The following is a 27,600-nucleotide window of genomic DNA, read 5'->3' as shown; positions in this document are numbered from 1 at the left end:
TGGGAATGATTCTTTCAGCTGTGCGTGTTTTTTGTCTCTTTGTGACTTGGGGTAGCCTTTAAATATCAATGCATTTTATTCAATACATATTTGCTCCTGTGATTTAAATCTGTTGGCTCTAACTTGGGTGGGGTCGGTATATGGGGGTACAAAATGACCTGTTATGTGTATATAGAAATGCACTTATCTGCAGGTCCAAAATCCAAAGGGTTCTTTTTTTACCTATGCAAGTCCTGTGCCCATAACTAATGGGGGGAGCAGAGGGTCGATCAAACACAGGCCAGCTATATCAATGATAAGGTATATTGTGGGCAGAAGGTTGCAGGTCCAGGGGGGGGGGGTATGGTCACGGTTAGTAATTCCAATTGTCCTGTGAGTCAATGTATTAGGTCTACATTTGCAGTCAGATACATACATAAGGATTATGGCTGAGTATGTTTTAAAAGAGATAAAGAATTGAACATGTGTTATTTATAGTTGAAAATAAAGCCATTAGATGAGTAAATCTATTCTAAATTTAGAAAATTGTCCAACTAAAGCATTTGTGAATAGGCCACATGTTTAAAATGAAAGTCAAATGTTGGCATCGTTTGGTCCCTGGACAACTAGTGGTCCCCAACCATTGGCTAGCCAGCAACATGTTGCGCTGCTTCCCAAATCTTTTTACAACTGAATGTGGCTCCTTGGTAAAAAGGTTTGGAGAACCCCACAAATCCCCTTTAACAAAACGCATGCTTATAACTGTAATTTTCTTTTTGGATCATACTAATTAATAAACATATTATAAGTTTAGAAAAAAATAGTTATGGTAAAATATATTGTGTTTTTTTGCAGTAATCCATAGTCTTAGAATAGAAGAGAGCAGAAGAGAGCAGCATAAAAAACTTCCAGGTTTAATGTGCAGTAAAAAAGAAAGCGTATGATAAAAAAAAGTCGTCATTCGCACTCTCGTTTAACATATGATAGCGTTCACTTTGTTTTTTCAAATTGGACACCCCATTGAAGTCAGCTTATATGTTGTAGTTTTTAGATACAGTAAATACCTCAATATCTTTGCTGATTTCTAGTTTTTTTACTCCAAAGGAATCATCACATATTATTAAACTTTGTTAAAAGCAATAAGTGCTCTTCCTGCTTACTTGGAAACATAGAAGATAGATAGAGATGGGCTGCTGTTTTAAATGTTTAAAAACCTTGAAATCAACTTGAAGGTCTTTTGCAGTAGACAGAGGAGAGAGTGCTGTGATATCACACCTCTGTGGCTTGTAAAATATTCAGAGATGTGTATGAACCGAGCATTGATTGTTGCTAATCAGCAGGGAGGTTTTTTTTTTTTGTTGGAAATGTTGATCTGACGAGGTGGAATCATCCGCAGGAGAACTAGTTCAAAATATAGGTATAGTCAGCCATTTGCAATGAGAATAGTTAGCAAACTTGGCAATCATGGGAGCAGGTAAGGCTTTTACAATGTATACAAAATATAAATATAAGTATTTATAATGTATACAATATTCAAAAGGAGACAATCAGTGCAATTTTTGTGATGAAAAGTGGTCTACTTATTTAGTGTTGTATGCACAATAACAGACAAAAACACATGACAAGGGGACTCCTCAATTTGACCCTTCGCATTGAGCTATCCCACTGGACCCCATTATTACATACCTTAATGAAACCAGGAGACAGAGATGGGTGTAAAATGGCCATAGCATTTATTCACATTTTATTAAATAAATAGGACCCTGCCAGCTTAATCCAAAATTTAACAAGACATCACTACTATGCTCTGCAGCCAACATGAGAGAAGTTCAGCAGCCCTGCCTGGACCTGCATCTGCAGTGTGTCGATGATAGGAAATCCAAGCAGGCTGCCCCCTAGCACAAGCAGTAGTAGTGTCTGAATCAATCAATCCACCGTGCAGTCACAGGAGAGAACCTCCTTTCTCCCTTTTCTAAACTTACCTGTGCAGTAATATGGCAAGGTCCTACCGCTGCTGTGACAAATAAAACTTAAAATATAATGTCATATGTCCACTGTTTTGATCCAAAGGAAGGCAAAAAACCCAGTCCAAAGCCAGTGCCAATTATGCTTCCTGACCCCAATGGCTATCAGCACAATAGATAAGAAGTCAGCACTCACCAACGAGTTAGTGTGTCAATCAGGTGCACGTCTCAGGCAGCCACTTCCTGCCGAAATTTTGCAACTTTTGTGTATAGACAGCACCGTCCAAAGTAATTTTTCTTAAAAAGCCTTTATTTGAAGGGCTTCATCTAAGACAGAAATACAGCACAGCAACATTTCAGGCTTACACCAGCCTTTCCTCAAGCTACTGATTGCACATAAGTGAACACATTTTATACAATTTGGTATAGCGCCATCTATTGGCTACTTAGTACTTAAATACAAACAAGTGAAGTACCTTCTAATGGCGATTAGAAACATTCCCTGGATCAAGCGATTCACATTAATTTAACATAAATAAATACAATACAGACTCTCACAATTATAATGTGTAAAGATACAGAAACCACAATATAACAACACTTTCATGAAAACATCCATATTCAGTTATTAATAGAAAATATGAGAACATAAAGTAGAAAACTCCTTACATTTCATAAAATTTGCAAAATTGGGGAAGGTGGGTGGGATGTTTCTACCTGCTCAGAAGATAAGGAAGTGAACTGCTTCTTCCCCTGACATCACATCCCTCTCTTACTCCGCCCCTGGGCCTGGCCATGTCCTGTTTTAACTCATTCCTTCTCACTTAAACATAGCTACATGTGATTCTGCACATCTCTGACCTAGACCAGTATAATTTGGCTGCTGGTCATTCAGATCCCTTGTCATGCAGCCCCTGCGCTTAGAGCTCCAGGGCTTTCCTTGGGTTTAATTAAAAATGTAATATAGCTTAACATACTGTAATGCATATGACCCCATTAACATACAGTTAGAACACAAAACATGTATCGGTGCAAATTATTAGCAATATATTTAATGGATACAAGGTGCACACATCCGTCCTTTTGCCAAGTGGGGGTACCTAGAGAAAGATTGTACCATATGTCTTACACCGCAGATTGGCACTTGATCCTGCTTATGACCTGGGTACCCAAGGGAGAAATCCATCCTTGTAATTAGGTTTCTTCCAGCTTGTGGCTACAGTACCTTTGTTGTGTTTAAAAGAGGTGTGCCAAGCAATTCTACTTTGTTACTTCCTACCCCAGGTTTATTTTTTTTAAAAAAAGCACTGGCCTGGGTTACTTTTGCTATCAGCATCATGTTGCCATAATGTTTAGGTGGCCTAGGCATCCTCTGCACTGTCCTGGATTTCTTTGTTCATTTCTATTATGGCATGGGATTAGTTATCCAGAAACCCATTATCCAGAAAGCTCCAAAGCCCCACAGAAAATGCCATCTCGTGTAGACTCCATTTTATACAAATAATCCAATTAAAAAAATACATTACCTTATACTTTATCCAAACTAAGATATATTTAAACCTTATTGGAAGTGTATTTAATGTTTAAATTATTTTCTAATAGACTTAGGGGCAGATTTATCAAGGGTCGAATTTCGAATTTAAAAAACTTCGAAATTCAAAAAGACCAACCGAAATTAAATCAAAGGGATTTTTTTTGCCAAACAGGTCCATTTTCAATTGAATAAGTCAGTTTTTGAACAATTTCAAAGTAAGTTTTTCCCCAAAAAAACTTTGGATTTTTCTAAGTCCACCAATTGACTCCAAATAGATTCTAGAAGGACCCCCATAGGCTAAAACAGCAATTCAGCATGTTTTAGATGGCGTATAGTTGAATTTGAATTTTTATAGAGACAATACATGATAAATTAAAAAATTAGAATATTTGGGGGTTTTCGAATCGGAAGTACACAAAAATGAGCTAAAAATTAGAATTTCTTTCATTTGAATTTTCACTTCGACCTTTGATAAATCTGCCCCTTAAGGTTTGGATATCCAAATTACAGAAAGATATGTTATCCAGAAAACCCTAAATGAAGCATTCTGGATAACAGGTCCCATAGCTGTACTGCACACAGGCCCAGTAAGTGCAGGGGATACCTGGGATATAAGTACAATTTGTTATTTTAAATAAAAGAAAATTTAGTAAGTCATTTTTTTTTTAAACACACCTTTTTTTCAAAATATAACTATAATTAATTATATCCCTACCGTCATTTAAGACACTGTTGATCGTATGTTTGGTCTTGTGTGTGTGATACAGCCAGGAATTAATCTGCAGTTTAAGATTTTTCCATTGTTATCATTTTTGTTACGTAAAGGTAGCTGAAAATAATAATAATATTCATAGCTTGAATCTAAATTTTAAGCATCCATGACTGAGCGTGGAGATTTGCAATTTAGTTTAAAATGTGCCAAAGTCACATATGTTCTTCCAGCTTTACATAATGCTGACTTTGATCTCTCTGTCTCACATAATGCTGTTCTATGTTGTTTCCTTTTTCCCCTTACGCCCTGAAGGGCAACTTCCCTGGTTTGGTTTTAATTAGATATGTACTTGAAAAAGTGTGAATACAAAATTGGATCTGTGTCTAAAAGGACTTTTGCCGTATGAAAAGGAAATGCATAAATGGAATAGAACACATATTCAGCAAAGTTGTTATGTGGTACAAATACAGGCGTAAAATTGCCGGTTCTTAAAGGTCATGCTTTTGCAATTTGCTCATAGAGCCCTGCAGAATGTTTCGAAGAGAAATATATGAGAATCATATATTATTTAATTTTGAGAAGGCGGTAACAAACTCCTAAAATATAACCTTACATGCTAAGAGCATCTCATGATGGTTTATTTTGACTTCTAAAATGCCTTTGATGTTTCATAGTCTTTTCAAACATATAACTGATGGAGCGAATAAATGTTGTTTATACAGTAATAATTTGCTATTAAAAAGGTGCAAAAGAACTACCATATTTTAGTACAAACTGTTTTCATTTACAGAGTTCAGTTTATCAGCATGCAGTTAGTAGCTCCTTATGGTTCAGTCAACATTTATAGAGACGAGTTGTATAAAGTTGGGAGGTTTCCAGTCTCTAGGTGGACAGTGTAACAGGATCCATGAACCTTAACAGAATATATGTATCAGGCAAGAGAAGGTAAAGATTGGGGATAGTATTTTCTAGACATTTTAATAAGCACAAGATGTTGGTGCCATTTTGATACATACGTTTATAACATGTAGCGCCACCAACTGGCAGGATTTACCTAGAGAGTCCCACAGTTAGTCCATGTGTATCCAAGCTACAGACAGGTTGGTATACTGCAGTCCTTGATGTTGTTGTTGTTGTTCCTCCAGATTTCGCAGATCCAGTAGGGCTGATGGTTCCATAAGAGTCCAAAGGGTCATAGAAGGAGGGATGTTGGTTTCAGAGCCTCCCTTCATTTGGAAAAGTTAGTTCCTCTCCTTTAAAGGGGTTTGAAATCCTTGATGACTTATTCTGGCAGTTGTTTCCTCTATTCAGTCTCCCACATACTCCCCCAGTCACTCACAAAACTCATTGGAACATACTCTCTAACTTATCTATTGACTTTTCTATCCCTTTGTCTGATAACCTTTGTGGGCTAGAAGAACACAGGTGTTAGGTTCAGCAGAAAGAATTGCACCAGTGCCTTAAAGGACTACAATAAGATTCCTATCCAACTCAAAGGCTAGTTTTAACCCTACATGTCCTTTAACACATTAGACTAACTCGCCCACATGAAATAAGGTTTTACTGTAAATATAGGATAATTATAAAGATATTAGTAGTCACCTTGGAGTTATGGGACCTTTATAAAGGCACTCGGCCTGCGGTCTCGTGCTTTTATATGGTCACATAACTCCTTGTGATATAATATCTTTATAAATGACAGTAGGGGGTATATTATCCATATATTAATTATATATTAAGCTATTTTCAAGGTCCTTTTTACTATATCTGAAAAAATTAAAAAAAATGTCAAACCTTCATAAACGTTGGACTGGTAGAATGATGGGGTTTTTTTTTAGAAAAGAACAAGGATTAAAACAAGGATTAAAATAAAAACCAGAAGATGGAATGAATGCATGTTTAATTTCGTTTTTTAGATCAAGGCGTATTTTGTCATTTGCATGAAATAATAAATATTTTCCTTTTTGCCGTTTCAACTTCCAGACAATATTCATTGTTTTCTGTGCAAAGAGTGATCACAGATGTTACTCATTGGCATAAATGGGAGGGAGAAGATTTACAGAGAACCAGTGGCATATCTATAAATACATATTTTGCATGAATAATTTTAATTGTTGCAGTTTACAATGACGTTCTTTTTTTATTCACACTAACAAGCCTGATGTGTTCTCATCAAGAAAAAAAAAATAATAAAGTGACATGCCAAACTCATTTAGTAACTTGGGATATTATGGAGAATGATGCCATATAACTAGCATTTTTATTGCCAATCTGTTATAAATGTAGGAAAGAAACCCATATTTTGGGGTTTTACTGTGCCAATGCTTCACCTGCTTGGAAGGACAGTTTTGCATTAATTAGCTCTAAGCCACTTAAGAGTAAGTATTAATTATCTGGCCTTTACTCATTAGTAGAAACAAAACAGCCTTAAATCTAAACTGATCTCTCATTTACTTGCACAGGCTGTAGAGCAAATTCTTGCAATTCTTCCTCATGCATTACAAATTGTAAAGAACAATGTTATCTTAATGGGTTATGAAGTATTTTGAGCTTTTTGAGTTTAATCTTTGCAGTATGCTGTAGAAGGCAATAAGATATTTTGCTTTGTTATTATTTCTGTAACACTATTTCAAATTAACAGATGATCTGGTGACTTCAGTAAGTATTCTGCAAAGTGAGTGACTGGTGATGAAATATTTCATGAATATATGCTTGAACAAAAATGACTAGGAAAAATAAAGGGTGGGAGGTAGAGAACGGTATAAGAGTAAGAATGTAACATTATGCATACTGCAACAATAATAGCAATATATGCATGTGCAGCTGATAATGTTCCACAGTTGTCATGGTGGGAAAAGATTTGAGAAGCCCAGTAATATTAGAGGAGACCACTGGTCAATGGTGGAGTGTTGGAAAACTTGATGTGACACCTTTTTTTTAACTTGCTGTGACAACCTTTTTTTTTTACTATTTCACAATGATTGGCAGAATTAGATTTTAACCTAGGTTTTCTGTCCACTTACATATTTATTTACTCTTTTCTTACATCTGTTTTTAAATAAATACATTAAAAGCAGTGCCAATAATTTACATGAAATGCTGATGGCACACACTTTTCTTTTTGTCAGAAAATGTAGGTGGTGTTTTTTATGAGAAAATCAACCATGTGCCATAAACAGTAGAGCAGCCATTTTCATTAATTGGAAGCAGTTCAGTGTACCTTGCCTTTAATTTTGTCTCTGTACACTATGTTATCCTGATACATACATGCGCATGTGTCCGTGATAGTTCACCTTCTAGTATAGACTGATGAAATCTCTGTACTAGGACAAGAAGTCTCACTTGAAGCTACTTATGGCATATATACATACAGCATATATAGAATATTCTGTAAGCCATAAAGAAGATGTAGAAAATTTCCAGCATTATATGACATTTATTTTTTCCTTGTGTCTATGATAAAAGACATTTTCATTTCATTTGCCACTGACTTCTCCATCTCTCCCCCACACTCTCTCTATATATTTCTTTTTCCCTAGCTTACTTTTTCATCTCCTTTATTCTCTCCCACTCACTCCTCTTCTTACCCTTTCAAGATCCGAAAAAAGAAAAATTGAAAAAAGTGCAGGAACAAGCAGTCCGGCAATTTATAAGCTATATAACTTTCCCTGGAATAATTCAACAAAACAACTTCTTTCTTTTCTTAAAAATCACAGGGCTTCTTAAAAGTTGGATGGATTGTCAGAAATGTCTCTTTTTGTGCTTTGAGATAATGGTGAAGGATTCTGAATGTTGGAAGATCTTTCTAGTTTTTTCCCCCAGTCGGTTGAGTGAAGGATCAAACCAATGTGCCATTTATATTCTCAGAATGTGAAAATCAGGATCTCCCTGAAGTTAATATCCAGTGGGACAATATAAGTCCACTCTTTCCTGAATTCAGAGCCGGAGGAGTCAGGTGTTTACATGCACCGTCTATTCATGCTGTTAGGATGACTTGAGCCCTGAGCTGTGTCTTGGCCATAAAACTGTGTTTTACTGCATTTATGAGCACAGTCTAAAAAGAAAACTGTGTCCTAGGTAATAAACAGCAGCTACATGGCAAAGCCTAGCATAGCAGCTAGGCAGAATAGATAACAATCATTTTATTAATAAAACATATTTCAGCCTTAGATATTTTAGCACTGATTGGAACACATACATTACATAATTCTTGCTGTTCTGAGACCTTGAATCATGTTTTGGAATGTAATGAAATGTTACAGGTATGTACAGTGAATATCATTTAGCAGTGCTGTGCATTGTATTCATTGTATATCAAATTATAATAAAATGAACTTTCTATTATGTTATTACTCATACCAAAAGCATTACATACATATAATGGGAAAATGCTAACAAATTAGCTGTTAGGCTATTATTACTCTGAAATATTCTCCTCCTTTTGGATGCACTGGTCAACAATTGCATTTCTGCTGGCATTGATACACTGGACCCTTCATATCATCAAGTGGCAGGTATTTTCTATTGGCTGGTCTTGCTGTCAGGATGTACTTTGGCCCCTATATATTCTGGGTCTTGTTCTTTAATCCTTGCTCAAGATGGCTTCTGTTTATACATTTCCTGCTCATGCCTGTTACTCTAATAGTTGACTCCTGCCTGAATACGGATACTGGTTTTATTGCTGTCTGCCCGAACCTATTGCTTGGCCTTTACTTTGTCTTTTCACAGTTTGTAATTCACTATTACTAGTTGCTTTCCTGCTAGCATTGCAGTAGACCATTCTGGGACCTCTAAATTATTTAGTATTTTTTCACATGCTTCTGGTTCTAAAAAGTATCAGTGTGTTTAAAATGAGAAATATTTTTTTATGTATGGTCACCAGTACAGTCTTATTTACAGGGATTAGTGGTATTTAATTTGATTCATAGAGTTACAAAGAAAGAGCACTACAAACTTGTATGGAACTGTATGGAACTCATATGGCTGGAGCAAAACAAAACAGAAAATGGAGCCCCCCATGATCATTTGGTTCGCCCCAACAAGGAGCATAAGCAGGAACCACATACTGTACTTAGAAATTACCAAGTCATCAGTCAGTATCTCTATCTGAGTCAGTGGTCTGGCCTCCATAATTGTCAGATATATATTGATCAGCAAGTTTGGAAACTCAGGCAAGGATAGCTGCCAGCCTTGGATGTAGTTCTCTCTAAATATTGGTTCTGGGACCAAATTATCTGCCTTACCACTTGAGTGGTCATATTGGGCAAAGATCTGCTTGACTACCAAACAAGCCAATCTAATGGTGCATGGCCAACTTAACTGGAAGTGTTTTTGTGCTCATGATCATGACAGCTGGTGCTTACCTTATAAGCATGCATGGGAGACATGGGCTATGGGGCATTGGAGAAGTGCAACTAAATCCCTGAATAAACATAGTTAATTTTTTTTTCGTATGACTTTTGTGCTGCATTGTCACTTAAATGAACACTTCAGTGTAAAAATAAAAACTGGGTAATAAGACTGCAGTTAGGCTGTGCAAAATAAAAAACAATCTAATATAGTTAGAAAAAATGCAATCTATCAAGGCTGGAGTGACTGGATGTCTGAAATAATTGGCAAAACCCAACTTCCTGCTTTTCATCTCTCTAACTCTTAGTCAGCGACTTGAAGGGGGCCACATGGGACAAAACTGTTCAGCGAGTTTGCTTTTGATTCTTATCATGAGGATCAGATTCAAAAGCAAACACTTATGACCCATATGGCCCTCTCAAGTCACTGATTGGCTTATGACTGGCAACTAATCAGTGGAAAACAAGAGCGCTGCAAAGCAGGGAGTTTATTTGAAACATTTTCAAGTCACACGTATGCAAGTTTCATTTTTTATTTTGCACAGTCCTTCTATTTACCCAGTTTTTTTACACAGAACAATTCCTTTAAGTTCAAAGTTAGAGCCACCAAATTGTCATATGTGTTTCTTTGGCCTGGTGTGTGTTGAGTATTTATAGTAATAGTAGTGATTTTATACTGACATTTAGGTTGCAGTCTGGTAAAGTGTTTTAATGATTCCAAAATCTCAGTTTCATTTAGGTTATGAATCTATTTTGGCTGCATTATAATTGTAAGACACTGGTGCAACAGTGGCGCTGACGAAACTTTCTTCAACAAGATTTACAGCTTTTAACTTGCTGTTTCAGAATCACTGTTATGCGCAAAATCATACACTATGGACAAATGAACACGTTTCCAGGGTAGTTTTCACGGTTCATTCCCTGATGGAGTGATAAGTTCATGTCGAGGGAAACAACACTAGACAAATGTCTTCTCTTGTTACTTATGCACTGCATTCATGTGCATAATAAATGGACTACACTGGAACTCAAGTAAATGTGGCATGAATGACTAATAATGGACACACACCACAAATAGCCAACACACTGATCCTGAGTAGTTTAATTACATGAGACATATGTGAAGGAAACACTGTGTTTGAGCTATTAGTTTAGGACCATATGGCAAGAGCAATATGGTCTGTCTGATTATACCTTATCAACTCAGTCATCAAAATGACTCAAGATGTTTTCATGATTCGGCACTGTCATTGTATCCCATAGTCGATACAGTCGGAGTAGCTCTATTGTCCCTGTGAAGAATCTTCATTCCTAAGCTGCTTTCATACAGCACCTGTCCTTTCAGCAGAGGTTAAAATGAACTGTACTTATAAAATCCTTTTGTATAGGACAATGAAAAAAAGCACAGTAAAACTAGGAGTGCATCATTGTAGAGTGCTCATAAAATTTCAGTCTGCACAATATTCCTCCTCCCCTGCTGTCCTGCATCCACTCGTGTTGTAATCCTAGTTGTCCTTTTTGCTCGGCTGGTTTCTGTCAATAAGCCGAGAAAAAATTGTTCTGGAGGAGATGTGGATGAAGAGCAGGAAATAAGGAGGGATGGAATTTCCATATATTACTTTTCAGCAGCGTGGCTTGCGGCCAATTCTAGAACAGAAGCCCAGAGTTCTTTGTAAAGTAATATCCCACCCTTTTCTTTTTGGTTTTAGTGAAATCAGAATAACTCTTTTCCTTCCAAGACTCAAATAAAGAACATGGAAAATGACCCTGTATTTGCAATGTTTAGCCAATCCCCAGTTTGGCATTCTATGAAGAACTTGCAGCTATTAGAACTGATCAATGCACTTAAAAAGACGTGCACCTTTGTTCAAAAGTAAAGCTTTATACCAAAAATGTGTTATAATAATAACATGTAATGATATCATTTGTTTTTCATCGGCTCAGCGCATGAATCGATATTTAGCAGTTAATATTCCATACTCAATCATTTCAAGATGCTGCACCATGCATTAACACTGTAAGCAGGAACAGCAAAATAACCTTTCTCTCGACCCTTCCAAAACCTGCCATTTAAATATCCTTTTCAAACCTGCCATGTAAATATTTTTTCTGTTCTTTAATGTACTCTATATTGGTACAAGTAATGGATCTGTTATCAGAAAAACCTTTATCCAGAAAGCTCTGAATTATTGAAAGCTGTCTCCCATGTAGTCCATGTTATCCAAATAATTCAAATATGTAAAAATAATTTCCTTTTTTATCTGTAATAATAAAATAGTACATTGTACTTGATCCACACTAAGATATAATAAATCCTTATTGGAAGCACATTCAACTCATTGGGTTTATTTAATGTTTACATGAGTTTTTAGTAGACTTAAGGTATAAATATCCAAATTATGGAAAGATCCGTTATCCAGAGAAGTCCAGGTCCTAAACATTCTCAATAACAGGTCTCATATCTATATATATCTCTACATAGCTCTTTCATGCCACCCTGTTCTTGAAGTCAAATTAAACAAGACTGCATTAGTGGAGTTGATCTAGACTAAACGTCCCTCCCTTCCATAGTGCTCGTTCAAAGCCTGTGACATTCTTTCAAGACATTTATGACAATTTATGTATTTTTGGAGAGTTTTGTCTGAATATATAATAATATAGTTTAATTATAGAATTGATCCCCATTCTTCAGTCATCTGTCTCATGATTAACCTACATACTTTTGGCTAGCTGAACATAATGGAAGTTGCAGTTCAGCAGAGCAGTCACTGACTGGATCTCCTTGATAGACTAGAAAACTATAACCTACCCAATGAATGAACAATTTGAATGACACATTCCATTATCTTCAGTCGCACAGCAGTTAGAACAGAGTGACTTTAAGTTGCAGATGAACAACAGATGGGTGCCCAAAGGTTCCTCACCATGGGTGTATAGTCCCACTGCTTTTTTTTCTATCTACTGTGTCTTTTTTTGTTCTGGATTTTGTCATATTCAGCAGCTGCACAGATGGAGAGTTATCAATTTGAACTGATTTAAAAAGAAAACATCCAGTTGTGAGAATGGCATAACCTTAACAGATGTTTGAATTCTCAGGGCATTTATCAATTCATCCATGAGCAGTACTGAAAAAAGAATAAAAAAAACCGTCCTTCTTGCTCAGTTCCCTTGTTCTTGCTATGCTAAAGCACTGAACTGAGACCCCCCTCTACTATTGCTGAATGGATGTTTAATATATTACAGCACTGAGAAAAGGAATCATTGGCACCACATTTTTATTGCATTTAACGGTAGTCATATGAAGTGTACAAACCACAAAAAAACTCTTATACAAAACTTCTCCAGGGAAAACCAGTCGGGGTCCCATAGAAGTGCATTAATCCTATAGGACACTTTTTTAGCCATTCAAATTTTGTTTTCACTTGTAATTGTCTGAAAAACTCGCAATTTTACAGAATTGAGTTTAATCACAATCTCAAAAATCTCTAATACCATTAAAATTCGACCTTTAGCAAATAAGCCTCTCTATCTTTGGTATAGTCATATGACTTGAGTTTGGTGTTTCAGTAGAAAATGCTACTAATACATATTTTGAATTTAATACGATTTGGTTAATCCGTGTGCACAATCTTTTGTTGTTGGGTGATGAATAACTTATTTAATTAGCCTTTCTAACATAAGGGGCCATGAAGACTTCAACGGAATAATACACTCTTGGCCAATTATTGGCTGATATGATGAGTGGGGTAACTGTATTAGTGGGTTCCCTTTTCTTTTTCTTACTTATTTATAATCCCATCCAGGTATTTACTCTGTAATTTGTAATAATGATATACAGAACTATGGCTGCTACAACTAATAGTATTGGAATTACACAAAATTGCCGGAATCATCTTCAGAGTTGTGCACAAAAACTTGTTCAGTCTGAGTGACTGCTGCATTTGTGTATAGTTATTTGTGGGCCTTTGCACATAGATGTTTTCATTTTATTTCTTGTAGCAGTTTATTTTAAGTACATAAAATATGTACTAAAACAAGATCATTTTTGACCTGAATGCTTGATATGTCATGCCTCTTGGGTGAGAAACATTATAAAGATTAATGTCATCAAAGAAGAAAGTTGCAAGCAGCTAAGCTGAATAATACTGTATGTGCAACTGAGTATTTTTCCACTAATGGTTTCCACATGTGACTGTGATAAACTCCATAATATCCACATCAGAATGGAACACATACAGGACAGGGCATTTCCTTGTTCATCAATATTCCACCAGAATGCTTCTTCCTTTTCATCTATTCATTTAAAAAGATGCATCCTGTAAGAGCTTCAAACGTCAGTTTTATTAGGTTTGCAATGATTAATTATTCTTTCTACAACATTAATTGTGTGTGCTGAGGAGTGAATGAACCTTTTCCATAGTGCAAAGGGCTACAAGACACCGCAGAATTTACATATATCATTGAATTAGCTTAGCTGCTATCTCATGTTTGCTCATATTATCTATCCACACATATACCTGTACGTGAAATATGGATTGATTATGATTCTACCTTTCCTTGCTGCGCTTGGCTGGCTTAACAAAGATTTGCATAATTATGTGTTAGCTGCGTTCTGACTATGTGTTCTAATGTTTGATTTGGGTGTAGAGTTTTGTAAGTAAAAGTTGGCAGGGCACTAGAGTAAATGTGGTAGAGAGCTTGATGACAGGTAGAAAGGTGTTCTCTATTATAAAGTAATTAGCAGTGAAGAAAAAGGATTTTTTTTTTTCAGTATTACAGATGCTTAACTCTACTTTGAATAATGTATCCTTCATCCATGGAAGTATAATGGAGAACCTTGAATCTCAAAAGGCTTTGCATTTTCTTCTTTTAGAAAGGAATTTAAAGGAAAACTATACCCCCCAAACAATGTAGGTCTCTATTAGAAGATACTGAGTAAAACAGCTCATGTGTAAAACCCTGCTTCATGTAAATGAACCATTATCATAATAATATACTTTTCTAGTAGTATGTGCCATTGGGTAATCATAAATAGAAAATTGCCATTTTAAAAAATAAGGGCCGCCCCCTGAGATCGTAAGATTCACTGTGCACACATACAAACCACATGTAAGGTCACATGAGCCAATTAACAGACAGAGTTCTGCCTTTTGCTTCATCTCTTCTTCCTGTTACAGTTAGTGTTGTAGTATTTCTGGTCAGGTGATCTCTGAGGCAGCACAGATAGAGTCACGAAATGGTGGTTCAAGGCAAGAGATGTAAAAGGGCAATATTTATGTAAATATATATTCCAGTTTGGTAAGATTCTTTAATATGTCATTCAATTTGATATAAACTATGTTTTGCTTAAGTATTCATTTTGGGGATATAGTTTTCCTTTAAGTATGAATGGCCAGTACAATAAATTACATAGGCTATTCCACACAAACAGCTTATTGGGCCTCATTTACAGCACTAACATGAAGAAAAGGGAATGTCCCCAATATAAAAATAATAAAACAGTACAAGTATGAGATCTGTTATTTGGGAACCTGTTATCCAGAAAACTCTGAATCAGGGAAAGGCAGTCTCCCATACACTCCATTTTAATGAATTTAAAAAAAAAAAAAAAAAAAGATTTGCTTTGTATTATCCTACGTAAGTTATAATGAATCCTTACAGGAGGCAAAACAGGTTTAATTAATGTTCAAATATTTTTTAGTAGACTCAGGGGGTTATGTAATAAAAGGCACTAATTTATCCAAGGAGCAGTAACCCATAGCAACCAATCAGAAGGCCCACCTTCCTCCCTTTACGTAGTGCATACAACTTTTGCCCACATGCACACTTTTTGCATTTTGGGGAAAAGGAAACAATGTACATGTATGATTGGACTTGGGCCCAAGAGATGGTCCCCTGCTATAGATTATTATATGCCATAATTACATGTGGTCATCGTCCATCATGTATGCATTGTATTTCACATATGATCACAGAACCCCATTTTGGTAACAGTATAAGTTTAGGTAACCTATGTTGCTGACGACAGACGATAGTTAGCCTGGGCCTCTTTAGAAAAAACAGTCACTTTTGGTTTTTCTGGTAAGGGTTCATTTAAAAAAGAGAAAAAACTGAAAAAAATCCATATTTAACAAATGAGAACATTTGGGCTAAAAAATTAGGAAGATAGCTGCAAAATGTCAGTAGGGTATCCGGTGCTCAAAGCAATGCCATGAATAATATAGATGCAAAAATAGACTGAATTGATTTCCTGCATTATGCCTGGTTAGAATATATGCTGCCAATCAAACACAGCTGGAGGTATAAAAATAATAACAATTTATACAGTGATAAAAATAGAATAACTTTATAGAATATTTTTTATAGATTTTTTTTTTTTTTTTTTTACAAAATACAGTACATGATTGCTAGGCTTATTAGGTTAAATTGTCCAAGTTCTGTTTAAATTGCATTTTACTTTCTTCCTTCTGTTTCAACATGATGCCCTGTCCCTCCTAATGAAAAGCAGCCCAACAGCCCATTACTGTACTTCACTGTAACTACAGCTTAACCCTACCAGAAGCTCTGTATAACACTGTCCTGTAAAGAAGAGGCACATGGATCAGTAGATGGGTTCACCATAAACCATTAGAGTTCCCATGTTACAATGTATAGCATTGTATAGTTTTCTGTCCAGACCTTGTTATTCATTTCTGGTCCAAATGTAATGTAATATAAGTTGTGCAAATGTAAGGTTGATGGCAGAAGAGCTTTATCACCCTCGGGAAATCTCCTGGCAAGTTTCTGAATTTTTGAGAGATTATAGTGGTGTGCCACTGTCTTCAAATGAATGCAAATTGCAAAGGTATTTTGGGCACACTGTCACCTATAGGACAGGAGGTTTCCTGGGGTGACTAATGTCTTATCTGTCATCTCCTTAACACTAACACACCTCAAAAACCTCATCATATCATCATATGTAACAAAGAGATATATTAGAGAGGCATATTAGAGAGATAAATGGATAGTGCATGTACAGTAAATCCCTTTTCAGTATCTTATAAAAGCTGGTTCAAAGCTGACAAAAGGTCAAAGAAACAGTGGAGTGGTTAAAGAACAAAAAGGGTGCCCTACAATGGCCCATTTAAATCAACTTTGTGGCACAATTTATACATGTAGGTGTCTGGAGGGGGGTTAGAAGCAAAATTGCCGGTAAACAGTCAACTAACAACTTCCATTGTTAAAACGGACAGATACTGAAGTTTCCTAACATAAGTTAATGTTGCAATTCATTTTATTTCAGTCATTTGACAAATAACATGTCAAATATTTTGGTATATACTTTTATAAACTACTATATATTAATTATTTTAATCAACAAATTCAATTCTTCAAATCATTTCCTTTTTTCTCTGTAGTAAAATGTTACCGGTGCCTAAGTTGCTTTGGTAAATATCGATGGCAATAATCCTTTTGGGTATATATTATGTTTTTAGTAAGTCTTAAGGTATGGTCATCAAATATCCTCAAAACCCCAGGTCCCAACCATTCCAGATAATAAATTTATATATATATATATGAGCTAAAACATTAAGATGGGCACGCTCATCCTTTTAACCTGAAAAATTTAGCATAACATATTATATATGTGTATAATACACAAAAGACATGAATATCCTGTAAATTATATCCTTATAAATGGTACTTTATGATGTCATCTCTGTCACTTGACTCACTGAAACTTGTGAATTATAATGAATAAAATACTCCCTGTTGCAAAATATGAGGATATTAGAAGTCACCTTGGAGTTAAATGACCTGGCCATCGGCCTCGTGTTTTTATATGGTCACGGAACTCCTTTGTAACTTATAATATCTTATAACATAGCTCTTCATTTTTCTCATGACACAAGATAAAACTCTATACCCTATACATGACAACGTATTAGGCTCCACATATTATATATGACACCAGGTAAAATATCTGCAAATTGGACTTTGCAGCAGCTAAGTCTCTGCTTATTATAGATGACACCAGTAATATCTGTGCATATTATACAGTGTCAGACTGGGGTGCCTGGGGCCCACCAGGAAACCTCATCTCATGGGCCTGCAACCAACAATAAGTGAATTTGTGTTGAGGTCACAAAGGCCCTGGCCTAAGGCCACAAAAAACAGCATGCCGCCCAGCCACTCTCCGGAGGGGACTGGGGAGCGCAGCTCCCCATCGCTACGGTGCAGGTGCGCATGAGCGCTCACAGGAGGGGTGGTATGTGGGCTTGCACTAGGACCGCATGGCCTAGGGGCACCCGCCCAAGAAATCCGTCATTGTATAGCATACTTACATTTTTTTCTCAACAGTGATTGCTAATTTCAATTAGTAAACTTCATTAACTCTGATACTTTCATACAGGCTTCTCTCAGCTTCCTTTGCAACATTTTTCATTATCAAAAACATAAGGGTCAAAACCTGCTCGCTACAAAACCGAGCTAGGCAGTACACACAATGTGAGAGACAACTGGTGCAGCTGTAGTTTACTTTGCTCTACTAGTTATATAGTTTATTAGAATTGAGAAAAAGTCAGTGTCCATCAAGCTCAACCCTTCAGATGATACATCAGTGCATATACATAGATCCACACTAACCAGCTTATATACATGCCTATATACTAGATACCTGGATACTATGCCTTTACAAAAAGAAATCCAAGCCCTTCATAAAAGCATTAAAAGGGTAGTTCATCTTTATGTTCTCAGCAACTTTCCAATTGGTCTTCATTTATTTTGTATAGGTTTTAAATTATTTGCCTTATTCTTCTTACTCTCTCCAGCTTTCAGATAGGGATCAAAAACCCCAGAAGCCAAAAATAGTATTATAATTGTTTCTTTGTATTACTTATCTTTGTTATTAAGTCCCTCTCCTATTCATATTCCAGTCTCTTGTTCAAATCAGTGCATGGTTGCTAGGATAATTTGGGCCCAAGCAACCAGATATGTGCTGAAATTCCAAACTGGAGAGTTGAAGAAGATGCTAAATAATTCAAAACCACAAATAATAAAAAAAATATTAAGATCAATTGCAAATTGACTCAGAATATGATTTCTATATCATACTAGTTAATCTTAAAATGAACAGCGCCATCAACCATTGCAACATCACCTGGCAAGGAATTCCACAGCTTCACTGCCCGCTTTTTCTTTGTTCTTTCCTATTAGTCTATAATGCCCTCTAATGTATTTGTAAAGTGCAACATCCCCACCCAAGCGCCACTTCCCTAGAGAAAACATGCTCAACAATTATGATTTTACCAAATCAGTCTACCAGTGAATACAGAAGAGGGAAATATTTCACTGCATTTGCCACCAAAAAACGCCCGTAGACGCAAAAATAATGTCACACTGTTTAAAAATTGTCACGTGAAAAACAGCCTATTGACTTCAATATGTTTAGAGAATTTTTTTTTTGTTTTTTGGGGAGTCAAAATGGGTCAAATTTACTCTACAGTTTACTACAGTGAAACTTTATTTTAAGAGGAAATAAACATCTATATAACTACTGAGTTATATGTTAGACAAGTCTGCTGTAATATTTTTGTGTCTGCTTATCCCCACACTAATAACAGATTGAACATTGAAACATATTTTTTTAATTACTTTTTTTTATTTGTATATATAAAAAAATACAAAAGAAGTGTTTGTAATGGAGAGAGAAACAGTACAGGTTAATTTATTTTTAAAGTAAAGAAAAAACTTGCCAGATTCAATGTCAGTACCTGATGCTGCAGAAGGAGAAAATGAAATTTTTGGAATAATCAGTCATTTAGACGTTTTGTCCTGCCGGTCTCCTTACAGTCTCTCCAACTGTTCCAATTTTTTTGGTTTGTAAGTAGGCATTTTGGCCATTTGGTGAAGTTTTCTTTGCATGTTGAATGGGACGAAACAAAAGAATGTCTGCCTTATAAATTGTTAAACGCTAATCCAAATCAGGGTGTAAATGGGAAAGGAGGAAAAATAGGCACCTTGTATTAAGGTTAATCAAACACTGGGTGACACCACTTTAACCAAAGATACTACACCATAGTAGTCTCTAATCTTTGTTGCCACAGGCGCTGGTCTTGATTTTTGTATTGAGCCTGATGCTGCAGGCTGCAGCAGTGGACAAATGGAGGCTTCAGTATCAGCACAGCCAGTAATTGTCAACTCTGTTGACTGTAGTAACTTATAGCAGTATCCAGTTAGTAGGTAACCCTTTTTGCTCGCAGTTCTGCTACCAGCCGTCCAGCCCAGGCCCTTACCACTTTCCAGAGCCGCTCAGTCACAAAGGTACTTGTTGCTGCAGGCTCATGCGCACATGTGAAATTATGTCACTCCAGAATGGGTTGTTGTTATGTGCAGATGCAGCATTGCTAGCCAGCTTTATGTCTGGGTGACTGGGTCCCCTCCAAGACGTGCCATTTGCCAGACAGTGTGAGTGCAGAGTGAAGGTCAAGTGGGCAGGTTGGCTGTCAAGCGGGCTGGTGGGCTGGGAGCCAGTGGGCCCACTGGTATTAACGGAGCGGCTGCCTCTTGCACAGGATGCACTTCACTACCAATGTAAATAGAGGGCCTAGGGCCCAACAATTTTCACCCAGTATCCTGGCAGGCCAGTCCAAACCTAATATTATACTTCACCAGAATAGCTCTACAAAATGCATATATAAACAAATAGACCATTTCAACTACCAGACATTACTCTGAATATTGTATATTAAACAGAAAAACATTATATTTTACTCTAGTAACATACAATTCACTGTACATTATAAAACAATGCGTACATTTCTATATGTATGCAAAAAACTTGAGAAACAACTTAGACTGCACAAGAAAAAAGCCCTATACTTTATGCTATACCTGGTACCAGATACACAGCAACACTTACACTGCCCTACATACTGTATAGTGGGCGTAATTTAATTTTGAAATGGGGAAAAAATGCTTCTTGATCAGTATGCTGAGGTTTCCCCTGTCCCATGGGTCCATTTACTGGTCATTTTCAGAATGTACTTGGTTCAGGTTTGTTTCTGATTTTTTGATATTATTTTTATTTGACTTTGACTGTGTTCCTAATCTTCCCAAATGTATTACACCTGACTTTGGTATTTAATGGCACTTTATTATTTAAGAATAGTGATGGGCGAATTTATTCGCCAGGCGCGAATTCGCGGCGACAAAATTTATTTTTCTCGAAAAAACGGATGCCTGCGTCAAAAACGAGATGCCGGCGCCGTTTCGCGAATTTCGCGCGAAATTCGCAAATTTTTCGGCGAAGCGAAACGCCGCAAATTCACCCATCACTATTTAAGAATATAATTTAATACAAATGTATGCATCCTTTTATTCAAAAGCAACATTAGATAAATTTGCTGTTGCATGACCCAAACATCCCTCTACCAAACTAAAGGATAGAGTACTGTATGTTGGGGGCTGGTCTCTGATATCTAGAGTACAGAATGTAGCCTAAGCACTCTTTAGTTACTTGCTAATTATCAATATCAATGTATTATTGCTAAGGAATGCTTCTAGGTAAATATTTTTGGCAAGCAACTTACCAATACGTTATACTTCAAAATGTTTATCAACGTCTATTAAAATTCATAATCAACCCTGTTTATTTCAGATCACACCTTGTTTTCTACAGTTTAGAAGAAAGTTCATGCAAACTTTTATGCGCTCCAGATTCTCACTGAAATCATCATCCTCCATACGATTTGAAAAAAAAAAAAACCTCTCTGTATCAAAAGGGACCAGATGGTGTCTCATATTATTCCATCATTTGCATACCATGTGCAAAACCATGTTTAAAATGTAGAAATATATTCTTTATGCCAAACAAATTTTCAATATTATTAAGAAGTGTAATTACATACTAGAATTTTGTTTACTATATATATACATATAAATATATATATATATATATATATATATATATATATATATATATATATATATATATATATATATATAGATATAGATATAGATATAGATATAGATATAGATATAGATATAGATATATATATATATATATATATATATATATATATATATATGTCTAAGAGTGCTAGCCGAAACATTAGCTTTTTGCTCCAATAAACACCAGAATTTTTGTATTAAGTCCTGTAAGTGCGAACTTCTATCTACGTTGTACCGTATTTTCTGGCTATTGCACCCAGGCACAATATACCTACCATACAAGTAGTGCCGGCATCCATTGCTCTATGAATTCTATTTTATAGTATGTCATGAGTAAAGCATCTGAGTGATGTGCACTCATGTATTATAAATGCAATGCTTCCTTTTTATAAATAGGCCACAGTTAAAAAATAAACTATACAGAAACATCACTTATGATGTGGATAAAACAGTCCTGTTTTGCAGATTTCTCATACTGGTATGGGACCAGTTATCCAGAATGCTCCGGACCTGGGGTTTTCCGGATAAGGAATCTTTCTGTAGTTTGGCTCAGCATACTTTAAGTTTACAAAAAATCCATTAATTAAACCAGATATGATTGTTTTGCTTCCAATAAGGATTAATTATAACTTAACTGCGATCAAGTACAAGGTATTGTTTGATTATTAGTGATGGGCGAATTTGGGCCGTTTCGATTCGCCGAAAATAAATTTGCAAAACGGCGAATAATTTGCAAAACACAGCGGCAGTTTCGCAAATTTATTCACCAGCGGTAAATCGCGGGAATTCGCCACAATTTCACGCCTGGCGAATAAATTCACCCATCACTATTGATTATTACAAAAAACTTTTAAAAAACTTTTAAAATATTTAATAAAAACAAAGTCTATGGGTCTAAGGGTTTCTGGATAACCAATCCCATACCTGTATATGTGTTACTTGCCTCAGTTATAGAGCTTTGATCATTGGAAGTTCATTAAATATAACTTGTGTGGGGTATGAACCAATACTACTTCTATTCATGCCTTATTTGCTTATATATATATATATATATATATATATATATATATATATATATATATATATATATATATATATATATATATATATATATATATATATATATTGATAAAGGTCCCAAAGAGGACCAAAATGTTGGCTTGGTTATATGTGTATATAAATAAATAAATATGTGAATCACAAAGGAAGTGCTTGTCTGGGAATCGTTTGCTCCAGATTGACTACATAAATGATATTGACCGTGCACCCCGCAGGCTATTGCAGTAAGAGTGCATAAGTATTACAGACAAATTAAACTTACAAAGAGTACATACTTTACAGTCTGTGGCTTACATTCCTGCAGTAGCTCTGTAAACATGCTGCAATATCTTGTTGCTCCATAATGTTTAACTAAGCAATTGTCTGTCAGTCTCTGTACTAGTAATAATGCTAGAGAAGTGGGGTCAAAGACAGAAGAATAAAGGGGGTCATGGCTTCATAAATGCTACCTTTGCTACCAATGAATAGAATGGAAATTGAATCTAAATATAGAATGATAAATTGCTTGGTTACTGAAATAAGAATCTGTTATAAACAGGTTCTTTATAAAATTACGAATTAAGCTAAAGTCAAATGTGTATTACCCAAGGTCTTAAGAAACCCCTGCAGAAATGCAGTTTCAAATATTATTCTAGCTCTGTCAACACACACACACACATGCACAAGTCCTGTACAAGAATGTTACAAGATCAATACCGATACACACAGCAATTATTTATAACAGACTTTCTATATTCTCTTAGCTTTGAGCATTTGCAGTATGTGTCAAGATACAGTATGTGCAGGCTATCTCATCAAGTCATGAGATGTATAGAATCAATCAGGTGATTACCGTGTATCAACAACTGTCAAGCTGAAAAGCAATTGGAACGTCTAGGCAACTAGACTAGAGTGAAGATAGTTTGATTACATTTCAAAAGATAAATGTTGAAACTGTCCCTCAGTTCAAAAGATCACTAATGGTACCATAATTTGGGCACGGTTTGTAAATGTTTTCAGCTGAGATATATTTCACCGGCCAGTCTTTCAGGCATAAAGGACTGGACAGGAATGCTAAAATGAAAGCTGGTGTTGTGTAGAAGAATACATGGTAACAATGATGAATCCATAGTAAAGTTGTTTTTATTTTGTAGATGTACTTTGTACTTGATGGTAACTAAGTTGCATGAATCCATACTGGTGGCAAAACAGTCCTATTGGGCTTATTTAATGTTTAAATTATTTATTTAGCATATGGAGAACCAAATTACGGGAAGACCCCTTACCCACAGGTCCCAACCATTCCAGATCAGTGATATTATGCCTATACAGGTATGGGACCTATTCTCCAGAATGCTCAAAACCTGGGGCTTTCCGGATAATGGGTCTTTCTGTAATTTGGAACTTCATACCTTAAGACTACTAAAAACATTAAATAAACCCAATAGGCTCATTCTACTTCCAATAAGGATTAAATCTTAGTTTGGATCCAGCACAAGCTTCTGTTTTATTATTGTAAATAAAAAGAAAATCATTTCAAAAAATTTGGATTATTTGATTATAATGGAGTCTATTCCTTAACTTTCTGGATAACGGGTTTCCGGATAATGGATCCAATAACTGTACAACAGAAGAGATATGATTCTGCTTAAATGAATTACTGAGATTGTTAGCTGTTACAGATCAGATTCAGTAATTATAAAGCCACATTAAACTGCTACCTCCAAGTTGTTGATAGAGCATACTTTTATAATATATTAGGAACCTTTTCATCCATGGATATTAGAACATTTAGCAACAGGCACAGGCCAGTTTGTTTTGGGTATGGTGACCTTTGGCAAAAAACCATATGTTTGCTTTCAAATAACAGAACAGGCAATGCTAACTACTGATTGTTATGGGTTACTAGTGTACCCTGTGTAAACAGTTATATAGTGTATCTTGCCTTTAAATAAATGCAGTGATTGAGATTAACAGAGTTTATTTTAAAAACATCCTTATTGAATTTTATTTTTTGTATGTGTTAGGTAGAAGCAACACCTTCATATTCCTTAAACACTTTTCTCCTCTTACTATTTCAAAATGTTTTTTTTTTTGCATAGGGCTTTAGCTATAATTTCATTTTACTTTCTGATTCTCAATTTAGAAATGAATTATTTAGCTCTCAAAAGTTTTTCCTTAACAGCAACTTACATTTTTGCAAAGGGTGCCCGTGAACAGTACGAGAAGCTGTCTAACATGTATAATCACATGAACAAGCTGTACGATAATTTGGGAGACTACCTCACCTTCGATACCAAAGCAGTGAGTGTGGAGGAGTTCTTTGGAGATCTCGGCAGTTTCCGGACCTTATTCTTGGTGAGTGACCAAAAAAACAAAAAAAAAATTGTGAAGAATTATTATGCTGTTGGTTTTACAACAGGACAAATATGTTGTGTTTAGTGGTTCAACCTGGAATTTGAAAAACAGTATAGGTAATATTATTTTCCTTGCACTGGCTTGCTTCCTGTTCCTATACATTTAAAGGTAGTATTCTCCAGATGTACAGTAGTTGTCCCTGAAACTTTCTTTTCAGAGGAGACAATACTTGAATAAGAAGCCTCTGTAGTTGTATCATGTTTATTATATATAACCAGGCACATTCGCTTTTCTAAGACCAACATGGAAACCAGCAAGTCACAAGACTGTGACACTTGGATGCTGTCTTTAGAAATGTGAAAGAAAGGGAAAAAAAATGAAAGCTAGGTAGGAATATGAATGGAGCAAGAGAGTCAATTGGAAACAATGGAAAGAGGTCTCCATGTGAAAGGTTACCAAGGGCCCGGGTGACTGTATGGAGAACTGAAGAAGACGTGAAAGAAAGGTAAAATGGGTTCCACTCAATAGAAGGTTATACATATTAATGTTAACCTAAATGACAGTCAATGTTTAAAAATACATAAGTGCATGGTTATATATGAAGGATAAATGTAGTATATATACTACATTTAGGAAAGTGTTGCTGATTGTTTGATAGAAAAACGTTGTGGTTGAATGAAAGGGATCTCTTTTGTGAGAAAAGGAAAAACTAGGGAGGAGATTTATTATGGGGTGTAAAAAACGGCAGACTCATTTGCCATACATCTCCAGGTATTTGCATGTAGAAAATAGAGTAAAAATGGTGTAATTTTTTTGCATGCTTTTTTTGAGCAACTTCCGCCAGACATAGGTCTGAAGCAGTGTAAAATAATGGCGGAAAAATCTGACATTCATACAGCGTAAATATCACACACCTTCAGGCCCGGATTTGCGGCAAGGCCGCATAGGCCCGGGCCTAGGGCGGAAAAAAATAGGGGCGGCATGCCGCCCAGCCGCATTATGGGGACGTTCGCGTCCCCATTCAATTACACCAGATGCGCCGGCGTTTTTTCGCCGGCGCGCTGGGAAGGCAGGCGCTAGGACCGCGCGGCTGCCTGGTCGGACCGCATGGCCTAGGGGCGGCCAGAGAAGAAATCCGGCGCTGCACACCTTGATTATTTTACACAGCTTTTTACACCATTTTTCTGGCTAATTTAGTTTAACACAACATAATAAATACACCCCCTAATGATTTGCCTTTAGATTTTGTAAAGACAGATCGTGTTATTGTTTACATATACAGTAATAAGGGGATTGTTTTATATATATTTATAGTGGAAATTTCTGATCAAAATTAAAAGAAAACTTGGAGAAAACAAAATACAGTTAACATGATTTATCCATGATTAAGACAAAATATGAAAAAAATACTCATCATCTCTCAGCTGCAACACACCAACGTACTAGGGAACATGGGAGAAAATGTATTTTCTCCCGCTCATCCTGATTAGCTATGTAATTGTGTAATATGGAATTTTGCACAGTTTTTGTGGGTTATCTTTTATTAGCTAGTCACTGTGAAAGCTAATAACAAGTCATATTTAGGCAATAGTTGACAGAATATGCTTACTAAATACAAATAAATAAGTGCTTGAGAATCCACATAGAGGATGTAATCAAAGTATCTCCCTCAACTGAAGTTCTATACAGAAGAGTATTTGGTATATTCACTCAATGTTAAGCAGCTAATATGGCCTGATAAGCTGGCCTGAAATAACAGATATAGAAACTGCCTCTTAAAGGTGAATAGTAGTAGTTATTCCTGCATTTTGTATGTTAGTACCAGCCCTTTAGATAAAGATCTGTGCCTCTGAGGTTGTCTCTAGTAGGCTTTCTTCTTCTTAGGGACTAATTTGCAATAAGATGTATATATAGAATATTTAAGGCATGATACACATTATATGGCAGCTGGGAAAGCAGGGCAAATTCTATAAGAATTGAATTATCAGCCATGTAGCATTAGCTTCAGGTGAACCTAATTTTTTACCTGATGATTTGTTGTGATGACCTCTACAATCAACTTTTTAACAGCAGCTAAGAACACACTGAGCATGTGCATTGTCACTGAAACTTTAAAGATGCCAAACCTTTAGTCTGGTGCAGTAAGTGCATTGTATAAAATACATCATTTCTAGCTATATTCATTTTTAGGGTTTAGATCTCAATTATTGGTTGCCCTTACATATAGCAATGACTGGGTATTAAAAACAGGTAAGACTTTTCATCCATACTATTGCATGACTGGTCATCTTTCAAGGAATGTACTAGTGGTGTGTGAGTTGAGAAATTCTCCCCAGCCCCAAAGTGACATCACTTAAATCAGAGACGGGTACAAGTCTATAAATTTAGGGGCCAAAAGCCAGCAGTGTTAGGAAGATTTTTTCAGCCCAAACCCTTCCGACCATAAAGGAAACATGTTTGCAATATACTGTATAAAAGAAGCATGTTTGCAATATACCGTATATACTCGAGTATAAACCGTCCCGAGTATAAGCCGAGGTACCTAATTTTACCTCCAAAAACTGGGAAAGCTTATTGACTCGAGTATAAGCCGAGTTTGAGAAATGCAGCAGCTTCTGGTAAGTTTCAATCAAAAAATTGAGGGTTTCTGCTCCCATTGGAGGTGCCAGCTTCTCGTTTTTTGATGCTGGCGACCATTCTTGGACGCCAGCGAATATTCTTGGAGAGTCACCGGCG

General features: G+C 36.1%; 1 protein-coding gene across 3 annotated transcripts in view; it reads left to right on the top strand.

The window, feature by feature from the left end:
- Nucleotides 1-27,600, top strand: part of diaph2.L (diaphanous related formin 2 L homeolog) — a 774,648-nt gene that overhangs the window by 561,905 nt on the left and 185,143 nt on the right. For all 3 annotated transcript variants that reach the window (XM_041572752.1, XM_041572751.1, XM_018229885.2), the window contains one exon: nt 24,700-24,864. In XM_041572752.1, the coding sequence (XP_041428686.1) occupies nt 24,700-24,864 (165 nt within the window). The remainder of the gene's footprint in view (nt 1-24,699; nt 24,865-27,600) is intronic.

The sequence above is a fragment of the Xenopus laevis genome, chromosome 8L (genome assembly GCF_017654675.1).
Source record: "Xenopus laevis strain J_2021 chromosome 8L, Xenopus_laevis_v10.1, whole genome shotgun sequence".
NCBI lineage: Eukaryota > Metazoa > Chordata > Amphibia > Anura > Pipidae > Xenopus > Xenopus laevis.
This window is presented reverse-complemented; position numbering and strand designations above follow the sequence as displayed.